Source organism: Biomphalaria glabrata, chromosome 5 (assembly GCF_947242115.1).
Source record: "Biomphalaria glabrata chromosome 5, xgBioGlab47.1, whole genome shotgun sequence".
NCBI classification, from domain to species: Eukaryota; Metazoa; Mollusca; class Gastropoda; family Planorbidae; genus Biomphalaria; species Biomphalaria glabrata.
The window spans coordinates 32,465,874-32,476,609 of NC_074715.1; the positions used below are offsets into that span (position 1 = coordinate 32,465,874).

General features: G+C 36.5%; 2 protein-coding genes across 3 annotated transcripts in view; both read left to right on the forward strand.

Moving 5' to 3' along the window:
* LOC106077623 (putative RNA polymerase II subunit B1 CTD phosphatase RPAP2) overlaps positions 1 to 10,736 on the forward strand; it is a 273,180-nt gene that overhangs the window by 57,834 nt on the left and 204,610 nt on the right. The gene's annotated exons all lie outside the window — the stretch shown is intronic.
* Positions 4,096 to 10,730, forward strand: LOC106076575 (uncharacterized). Of its 2 annotated transcripts, none has more exons than XM_056030950.1 (3): positions 4,096 to 4,178; positions 7,918 to 8,072; positions 8,754 to 10,730. In XM_056030950.1, the coding sequence occupies exons 2-3, from the start codon at positions 7,941 to 7,943 to the stop codon at positions 10,281 to 10,283; spliced, it is 1,662 nt and encodes a 553-aa protein (XP_055886925.1). In that variant the 5' UTR covers positions 4,096 to 4,178; positions 7,918 to 7,940; the 3' UTR covers positions 10,284 to 10,730. The 2 variants fall into 2 exon arrangements, with proteins under 2 accessions (XP_055886925.1, XP_013092854.2); XM_013237400.2 differs by lacking the exon at positions 4,096 to 4,178 and adding an exon at positions 4,668 to 4,972.

Below are 10,736 nucleotides of genomic sequence, written 5' to 3' on the forward strand. Positions count from 1 at the left end.
TTAAAGAACGGTAACTGCATTTTTCTTCAGAAATAATTTCTTATGTCACTTCTGTAAAGAAATATTACAAAGCTGAGGCATGGTTGAGGGAAGTATTCCAAAACAAATCAAATAATTGTTTCATATAAAATAGCCATTTATAAGAATACTGAAAGAAAAACACTCTGTAATAATGGAATGCATTTTGCTTTTCTAGCAGAAATACACGACGCTGCGGTATCTATCATATAGGGCCTAATTGTAAAATCAGGTCCGGCCTTACAAATCGCGGGACCCCTCTTTAATTTTTTTTTACAATAACAACACTTATTTGATCATTATATCAACATGTATTAGACAAAATGCATAGAAAGCTCCTTAAACGCAATAGGCGCCAATGGCTTAAAGTTAAGTCAATCGTTCGATACACAAAATAGTTTAACGTGTATCCTTTAATTAAGTCCTACATCTTTAAAAGCCTGTGACAAGATCCATGACTGACAGTGATATGCTAAATGTAAATTGTGGGGCCCCTGACTGGCGCGAAGCTCAATTTGAGCAATAGGACCTAAGGCCGGCCCTGTACAAAATACCACTGACACACTAATAATTGATCACAAGATCTCTTAAACCGTTGTACAGATCTGCAAGAAATTTCGTACACAGATTTCTTTTACCTTCTAGACGCTCACTAAGAACGGTTTTTGGACAGACTCACAACCTGAGGTCCACAATTTCGCGAAAAACCGCAAGCTTTCTATCAAGCCTTTGTATTTCATTGTCGTTCTTTGCCCAAAAGGTCACAGTCTACTTCTAATATAAAGCATTTTTTATAAATATCACAATTTCCGATTTTGTAAGCAATATTTTTTTTTTACCCAAAGTCTACGTCATTAACACTTTTTTTTTTAAAACGGTCTAAATAAAAAAAAAATCCTAATGGGATTAATGAGATTTAGTTTTTTCTTTTCTTCTTCTTTTTCTGAGATGAGATGAGAGAGAGAGAGAGAGAGAGAGAGAGAGAGAGAGAGAGAGCAAGTAATGGTACACTATATGTCTCGTATCCAGGCAACTCGGGTTACAGGCAGCACACTAGGGAAACTCCCCCATATTTCTTCTCTGTACCACATCAGCAGTGCGTGTGTCCAACCTAAAACGACTCCTCGAGGAACGGTGTGTGGATTATGTGATGTTTATTGTGGCTCTTTTCTATCCCAACAATGTAAAAACACCAGTACGGGAGTTCTGTTTTGCTTCCCTATTGGGCCAGTCTTATCCCCTAACGACCGTAGTTTCCAACCGGGCAAAACGTTAATGCTGAGAAGCATTGCCCTGGATGAAGATGTCCCAACCAAACAGTTCATGCAATATCGATAGTACGTTCTTTCTAGGTCCTACTTAAATAGAAATTCATCTTTTTTTTTCCACGGCAATCTGATTAATTACAAAATAGAGTTCAATTCATCAATACGGTAAACGTTTCATTAGTATGAACTACTTTCAGGCACTTTCAGCCAATTTTAGATCATCCGATCTTATTTTTAGCTAATAGTTTCTCTCTTGCAATGCCAGCATCGAGATAAATCATTCTAGATTTGTAGTCTTTTTTTTTAACAAGGTCCACTGAAGAATTAGTATAAGAATTAGTATTTCTTGTCACATAGTTGTTTTGTTCGGTTGAAGTCTACTAACTAACTGTATTGATTATTGTTGAGTTTTTGTAAAGTAAAGCTCACCCCCATGCTATAAAAGTACGGAAAGGTACGTGATGTCCATGAAGTCTTTACGCGCTCGAGAAAGACAACGCACTTACACATCACTGACACAACACTACTGGTTCTTTCACATATCCAGGCCATTTTTTTTATCTTCTGTTATTCTTAGGTATGTACAATAGCTCTCAATTAGTAATTAATGTGCTTTTTTATATAATATTTGCAAATAAGTCTATTTAAATAGAATTTGTACATGACTTAAATGAACTCTCACATAACTTGAACAATGTGTGCTAATATGTTTATATTACGTCATTGTTTGTTGTGAATGTATTTGTGAGAAAGAACTTAAAAGGATGTGACGTAATAAAATGATAGCATTCAATGTCTACTTATATCAATACAAAGTCTCTTTTTATTAATTGTTATTATTTATGTCTACAGTATTTCATTTATTTCTCTGTAACAACAGAACACAATGTATCCCATACAATAGGCTTATCTCTTAACAATATCCAATGTAAATAGTGGGATGTAATCAACAGCTCTGATAGATTTTCCTTGCACCACTGGCGGATCCAGAACTTTGGAGGGGGGGGGGGCGTTTTTTGTCCAAACCCTAACTCTAATGCCCAGTAAACCCTAACCCTATGCATAAACGTGCGTACAGCATATATATATATATTCGATATATGAGAATAAAATAAGACTGTTTCTCAATCTTCGGCGAAAAAAACAGAAAAAAAAACAGTCTTTCTCTTGCAAGCTTAGGGGTCTGGGAGAGCGCTTTAGGCCTAAGCTTCTTCAGTGGGGTTCGGGGCGAACTCCAAAAGCGTTTTCTTGCATTATTCACGGCTGAAACGCATTCTCCTGACATGTACAGCTCATTATTTATTAGTGGGGTTCGGGGCGAAGGCCCGACTCCAAAAGCGTTTTCTTGCATTCTTCACTGCAGAAACGCATTCTCCTGACATCTACAGCTCATTATTTATCTGTGGGATTCGGGGCGAAGCCCCGACGCCAAAAGCGTTTTCTTGCATTTTTCACGGCTGAAACGCATTCTTCTGACATCTACAGCTCATTATGTATTAGTGAGGTTCGGTTCGCCCGACTCCAAAAGCGTTTTTTTTGCATTCTTCAATGCAGAAACGCTTTCTCCTGACATCTACAGCTTATTATTCATCAGTGAGGTTCGGGGCGAAGCCACGACGCTAAAAGCGTTTTCTGGCATTCTTCACTGCAGTAACGCATTCTCCTGACCTACAGCTCATTATTCATTCTATTATAAAGTACCTTTTGAATAATGAGAAAAATATTCTAATATGAATTTATAGTCCCTTATCTGGCTTTTGAACTCATCTCAACCGTGACTGTTATATTGAAAAATTTCGTTTGAGTTATAACTTTTCCAAAGCAAAGTCTTTCTTAAAATAGTTATGATAAATTCATGTCAAATTACACAAACTCTGTCTGGAAAGGGGAAGGGCGGTAAAATGAAAACGATTAGTCCTCGCTCCTTTTTATAATTTCTGCTAATGATTGCATTTTGCATTAAAGAATAGGGGTTGGGCGACTCGATATAAGAATTTACTTTATAGCATATATAAATTATTAGTGACAGATTTTTTAAATTTTGTAATTTCTTACTATAATACAAAAAGAAAAAGTATTGATTTGTCCGATGGGGGGGAAGGGGATTGCATGTATCGCACTTCCACCTGTTTATATTATATAGATATTCGACTAATTTTGTTCACATACTATGATTTCTCCATAAAAGTAGGACCCCCCCCCCACTCAAAAGGTTTAGATGGGAAGGGCAGTGGAGGTATTCTCTCCTCCCCTTCCAATCGGCCAACAGGTGAACGACATAATATAAAGACCGGTTAAAATACAAATAACAAGTTTTAATCATATAGATATTTAATTGATTCTGTTAGCAAGCTGTGATTTCTACAAATAAATAAGACCGCCCCCCCACACTCGAAAGTTTATGGTGGAGGGGGGGGCGGATTGATGCCATCGCCCCCTCCCGACCCCACCAAATCGGCCAAAATACTAGAAGGGGGGGGGGCGAAATAATCTAAAAATAGGTTGAAATATAAATAATTAGTATATATTATTAACATAAGTAATAAATTCGCATACAAATTGTGTGAATTCTATACTATAATTCGTCCGCCCCCCCCCTTGGGGGGGGGGGGACGGCCGAGTGGGCCCCCCCCCCTGGATCCGCCAGTGCCTTGCACTGTGTTGAACTTTCAACTGTTGGTAAATCCACTTTATCTAAACAGGTCTAGAGGAAAGCTCAGACCTATTTTAAATCTTAACCTTTTTTTAATTTTTTGGTTTTATCTATTCGTTGATTCAGTAGACTTGATCCTTTTCTTATCTATTCATTGATTCAGTAGACTTGATCCTTTTCCTTTTACTGATACAAAAAGGTTCGAGTGGACAAACATGGCACTTTGGTTAGTGTTCAAGGTCTTTGAACTTGTGTATGTCTTAATATTTTCACATCGAGGTTTAGAATGGTCACACCGCTGACCAGTGCTGTGCAATCATGTTTGCATCATTGTAATCTTTGTATCATTGTCTTAAACAGGAGTGTGTGTGTGTGTGTGTGTTAAGATGTGTTTATGTAAGTGAAAAAAAAAAAGAGTAAAGGAGAGTTAAGCTGCATTGAAGACAATGTATAGTTTTTAAAGATGTAAAATCAGTCAATAAATGACAGTTCTTTGTAGATTGTACCTTTATAAAAGGTTTATGTAGCTATGCATTTGTTAATTACTAGTTACTAGACTAATAAAGGGCAAGAACAATAAAAGTTATAAGCATAGGTCTTTGGAGTCTCTAATGGGATCTACTAAAACAAAAATGCCATTAAAAAAAAGACTTATTATTATAAACGAAAATGTCTCAATAAGATATTTACTTCAATCTAACTAGATGTTATAATGCTTTTTTTTCAAAGGTGAGGAAATGGTATTATTATTTCACATAATATATGTAGCAAATAAACTCAAAGTCAATATATTTTGTCGAATCCTCAGGGCATTAAAGGTTTATAATCTATCAGACTGATATAAAACAGTTCTTGTATTATATATGAAAAATGATCTCCTGACGTATGCCGACTGGTAGTCCTATTAATCCTATCGATCCATAGTGACAGAGATAAAAAGAAAAGGTTGTCCCAGATCTCAATATATCAGTGTGCTTGTGACACTGGGCTCTGGACACTTCTCAATTCTATTCCATTTCTAGAGAGATATGAGGTAGGGTTTTTATACATAGCCTACAAACATATAGACTCGGTTTTGTGGTTTATATTCATTTAATGTCACTATATAAGTAAAAGTTGTATATAAAGCCGTCTCTAAATAAATATGTTTCGTTATATGTGTCTTTTTTTGTTTCTTTTTCTGTATGTCAGTCCTTTAGTTTGTCTGTTTTTCTGTCTGTTTGTTAGCCAATATTTTCTTTTTAGTAGTTATGCTCATTGCATTGGTTGTATTTATAATATATTTGTCAAATACCACTGACTGATTGACTGATTTATGTATCAAAAGATCTCTTTAACATGCAAAATGAAAGGTTTGCGGTGTCTATAAATTGCTTGACTAATGATTCAAGAATGTGAAACGAAAAAAAAAAGGTCAAACTAACAAAAAGTGCTTTATATAGATCTAGAATTTAAAATCTGAAAAGTGGGTGGTGAGGGGTCGATCAGTCGGAGGATGCTAAACAAAGAGTTAGGGTTTGTTATTTGTCATACAAAAGAGCCGAAAGCATTTGTGTGTGTGTGTGGGGGGGGGTGAGGGGGCGGTCGAAAAGCCAAACATAGAGTAGATTAAATATTGAATTGAGAAACCGAAGAAAAGTCAAAGAGTGGTACGCAGGGCTAATTTGTGTGTGTGTGTGCGTATAAGTGCTACAAGACTTCTCGGGACACAAGCATGTGGGGAGGGACGTTATAAACCCAGCCGTTTCAATTCAAATTAAAAGTTTATGGTAGAGAAATTGAGATTGAGGAGAAAAAAACTAAATGGGTGTGCCAGAGAGAGAATGAGAGAGAGAGAAAGAGAGAGAATGAGAGAGGAGAGAGAGAGAGAGAGAGAGAGAGAAAGAGAGAGAAGGAAAAGAATGAAAGTGGGCCGTTTCACTTCATTGTAACAGATACAAATTCACCAGCTAAAAAATATGTTATTTACTATAAAATTATGAGATAAGTTTTTGTTCATAGTCAACATCCAGTATTTGGATCACAAAGGTTTATTGAATAATTGTAGTAAACCTCGAGATTCAAAAACTAAATAAGCGGGGATAACAATGACGTCATTGGTTGAAAGATTTGTTCTCATTGTGAGCATATGTTTTTTTTAGTTTGATCCAGTGGCACATTTTTGACTCGCGTCCTTAAATTTATAACATTTGAAAGTTGTATAGTGATAACTTTTGTATTTTTTTTTCAAAGAGAGTTATAGTTTTAGCTCCTGGCTGTGTTAACAGTTGCAATGTTTATTTGTAACATATGTACAGGTTCAACTATCAGCGGTTCTCAACCTTTTAAGCTCGGCGACCCCTTTTTACAATCCACCACTCTGCTGCGACCCCCCCCTCCCCACACACACATACAGAAATAGAAGAGTAGACAATAACAATCCATATTTTCGATGGTCTTAGGCGACCCCTGGCTAATCGTCAATCGACCCCCAAGGGGGTCGGGAACCACAGGTTGAGAACACCTGAGTTACTATGTAATGCCACAACAAAGATAAAATTGTCTATGCATGTTAAACTCTTTTTTCGCACACTGTAAATATCTGGCTATGATTCTTGCTTTTATATTAAAACAAAGAAATATCTAAATAATAGTGAAAACTAACTTAAATAGTTTAATTTATTTCACAACGAACTATACAAAAAAAATTGTAGTCTCCCTTATTTAAGTAGCTTCTCTAATACTCCAGTTAAGATAGTTGTGTGCTTAGGTTGCTTCTGCATTTGTAATGTGACACTTAATGACAAAGTCTGCCAATGCGACTACGATACGTCTTCTTCAGTTCTGGTTCACTGGTCACCAATGTAAGAAAGTGAGACACGAATCAATAACTTGCAACATTCAGCTGAGAACAAACAAGATTTCACCATAACGCACTTAATAACCTAGTCCTCTACTCGATGTATGCCCTATTTCACCATAACGCACTTAATAACCTAGTCCTCTACTCGATGTATGCCCTATTTCACCCTAACGCACTTAATAACCTAGTCCTCTACTCGATGTATGCCCTATTTCACCCTAACGCACTTAATAACCTAGTCCTCTACTCGATGTATGCCCTATTTCACCATAACGCACTTAATAACCTAGTCCTCTACTCGATGTATGCCCTATTTCACCCTAACGCACTTAATAACCTAGTCCTCTACTCGATGTATGCCCTATTTCACCATAACGCACTTAATAACCTAGTCCTCTACTCGATGTATGCCCTATTTCACCATAACGCACTTAATAACCTAGTCCTCTACTCGATGTATGCCCTATGTCTAAAGCATGGGTCTTCAAACCATATCCATGACGCTAATCCGGAAAAGTCAAATATAGGCCTACTAACTATTCATTGAGAGTTTAGTCAATTCATGTTCAGGAACAGTTTGCATATCATTTTCAAAGTCTAGATCTAAAGGCCCATCATCGGACATGACTTAATTGTCTTAAACATTCGCTTAACCTGGATTTTGTAATCTGGCTTTGGGAGGAGCGGAGGTAAAAAAGTTTAATAATCCTTCCCTAAGTTGTAAAAAGGAGGAACTATCTTTTTTTTTTCTTGTCAAGACAATGAGAACTGAATAGAAACTTCGGCTAAAACATTTTGTCAACCCTCCACACCTAGGACTTGTGATAGAAAAGACTAGAGATTTTTTTTACAAGTGTTGCAAAGCATATAGGCCTACTTTTAATAAGACAAATTATTTCTCTCTAAAACAAAACTCATGCAAACATTTGGTCAATGGTTTAGCCTAAAAAAACATGTCTAAAATAAGAAGATTTGTGGAGCACTAAGGCACAGCACTGGACTAGATTCGTCAATCTGCTCTGGTAGCAGCACGTTTGGTTAATGTCACAAGTCCAGTTCGAAATGAACAGCTTTAACCTCGACCCATTTCATTTATTTATTTCATTTTGCCATTACACTTTTTTGTTCTTCCCTAGACTACATTGTGACGTTAGCAAGCATGGACGAAGCAAAAGACGGTCAACAGACAGAAAGGTGTTCTAGTAACAAAAAGACAAATGAGGTCGTCAAGAGCTGGACCTGGAATCAAGATGGCGTCATTGACATCCAGGACCGTATAGTAGAAAGCTATGTGAGTATATTTGATTGAGCACCTGATATGTGTCTTACATTTGGGAATCATCTGTAGACAGACTTCCCTGGTATTCAACAGCCAGCTAGAGATTATTGAGTCTTAGCTACTCAGCACAGCGGACAAAGTATGTAGAGACTTGGCCTACATTAAGACAAGATGGTGTTTTCCTCTTCTCTCCCTTACCCACGGGAGCAAAAAAAAAAACAACAAACAAACTTTAGACTTTGTCATCTCCACCAATTGCTTCCCATAGAGCTGCATTAATTTTCTAATTGTTTACCTTTAGAATTGGTGCAGTGTTGTAGTGTGGAGCATTAGTTTCAAAAGGAGGCTTGAAACCAGATTTTGACCACTCAACTAAACAGTTGCAGTAGGCGATGGAATTTATGAGTGAGAGTTTCGTGGTTTATAACCGAGACACTATAAGAAAGTTTACACTTTGCAATGGGCAAATAATTTTACTAAAAATAGCAGGCTGAAGAATGCAAGAAACAAAATATATTATATCTTATTTGCGATACGTCTCCTGCGTTAGCCTTTTTTTTTTAAATTGTGGCAAAAAATCAATTTAAATGCAATAAAAATAGTGTTTATCAAAATATAGGTTGAAATAAACTTTTTAATGTGTAGTCTTAGATACAAAAATGTCTCAAAGATTTTGGTACACGTATTTTTCAGAAAAGACCACGAGAAAGATTTGAAAGAAAGTTTCAAGAGTACATACCAGAGTATAACATATGTCTACCTCGGGCTCCAGCCTTTAGAGTCGTGTCAGCCAAGAGAGCTGGCGAAATAAGTGAAAGACTCTACAACCAAAGGGCATATCGTCGCTCTCGTACTCCCGCCACTGACCACAGTGTTCAGAGGCTGGTGTCTGCTGTTAGCTCATTGCACAGTAACAACAGCAGTTCAACACTGGAAGGCGACCAGGGACAGCGTCTTTCTGTATTGCATAGTGACAATACTAGCTCCACCGAAGGCGGTGACAAAGATGACGATGATAAATATAATAACCCTGACGAGAAGGATAAACTAAAGAAAACGAAAGTTCATCCGAGGTGCAGGAGAAGAATGATGTGGACCAAAGCAGACGTTTTAAAAGAAGACACCAACAATATAGAAACAGATAGACTGCAAACCATAACAGGCCACACTGATACAACTATAATCCAAAGTAAAGAGCTTCAGAGCAGAATGATTCACACTGATACATCTAAAACACAAAACATAAATAGTATAGATAGCTACAAAATACACACAAGTGACAACAGGACGATGCATTGGAATGAACTGACTGAAAGTCAAAGAACTTCAGCTCAATACAAAATGGGAACAAACTGTCATTCGTATTCCAACAAAAGGTTAGCACAATTAAACAGTGACAAAATTGAACACAAACAACTCACAAATTGTGATGCTGTTCCCAAATATGAAAGTCTCATTCAAGCAAAAGGTGGTGATTCTGGTGGCTGTGTGGTTCAGTCAGAGGGTAGTTTAAACCACAAGAAAACTGGAGTTGTCGTACATGGTCCCAGAAACAAAAAAGTCCATACTAAAGAAGCCAACATTAACTCACAACAAAAAGAGTCACTGAACATGAAAAGTAAAGGTCTGGAGCTGGACTTACTGAGAGACATTTTAGGACAAACATTTGACCAAATACAGTGTGAAGAACAAATTAGTACAAAAGAACTTTTACATAGAGAAAGAAAAAGCAGTGGAGTTGAAACAATGAAATCTTGTGAAGAAGTAAGTCCTCGATTAGAATCTCCCTCAGAATCTGCATCCACTGATAACATTTCCCCTAGTATAACAGGTAACCTTAAACCTCCTTCTCAGAAAAAAACCAGCATCCAGATATTAAATAGGCCAAAGAATAATGTAAGACTTCAACTGACAAGTAATGAACATATCAACATGTTAATATATCAATTAGCTCTAACTTCAAAACAATGTCGTATTCCTCCTCAAAGACTTTTACAAACATTTTTCAGTTCTCATAATAGAGAAGCAGAGCACAAGATCAACTCATCAAATAGCAAGATGAGAAAGGCATTTAGCGAGAAGTTTGTCAATGAAAATTCAAGAGATGTAAATCATAGAACAACTAAAAGTGCCAGGGTGATTAGTAGCACTAATAAAGAAACAAGGGACAAACCTTTTCCCATGGGCAGAGACATGATTTTGCAGAGACATGATCTTGCATAGAAATGATCTTACAGAGGCAAGAAGTTGCAAACATGATTTAGCTGAAGAAATGTACATTGTATTCAGATCAAGTGTTGTAAATTATCATTTGAAACATAAATTACAATTGTGTATTTAAATGTAAATTAGTAATGAGTGTTAGCGTAAAGACATTGTGCTATTCTATTATTTAAGTTGGAAGCTTACCTGCCATCTAGCAATAAGTTAGAGCAAAAGAAACAAAAAAAAATTCTATAAGGTCAACTCAAGACATGTTGTGACAGATTAAGAAAAAGTCAACTCAAGACATGTTTAGAATAACAATGTCTAAGTGAATTTTAAAATTTTCATTTGAGAAAGAAAATCACAAGCATGTTTAGAATTCTTAAAGGGTCCTCTTTATTTTTTTAACCAATTGTCGATCTGTGTTACATTTCTTTGAAATAAATGATTGAAATTGTTCCAAAATGAATG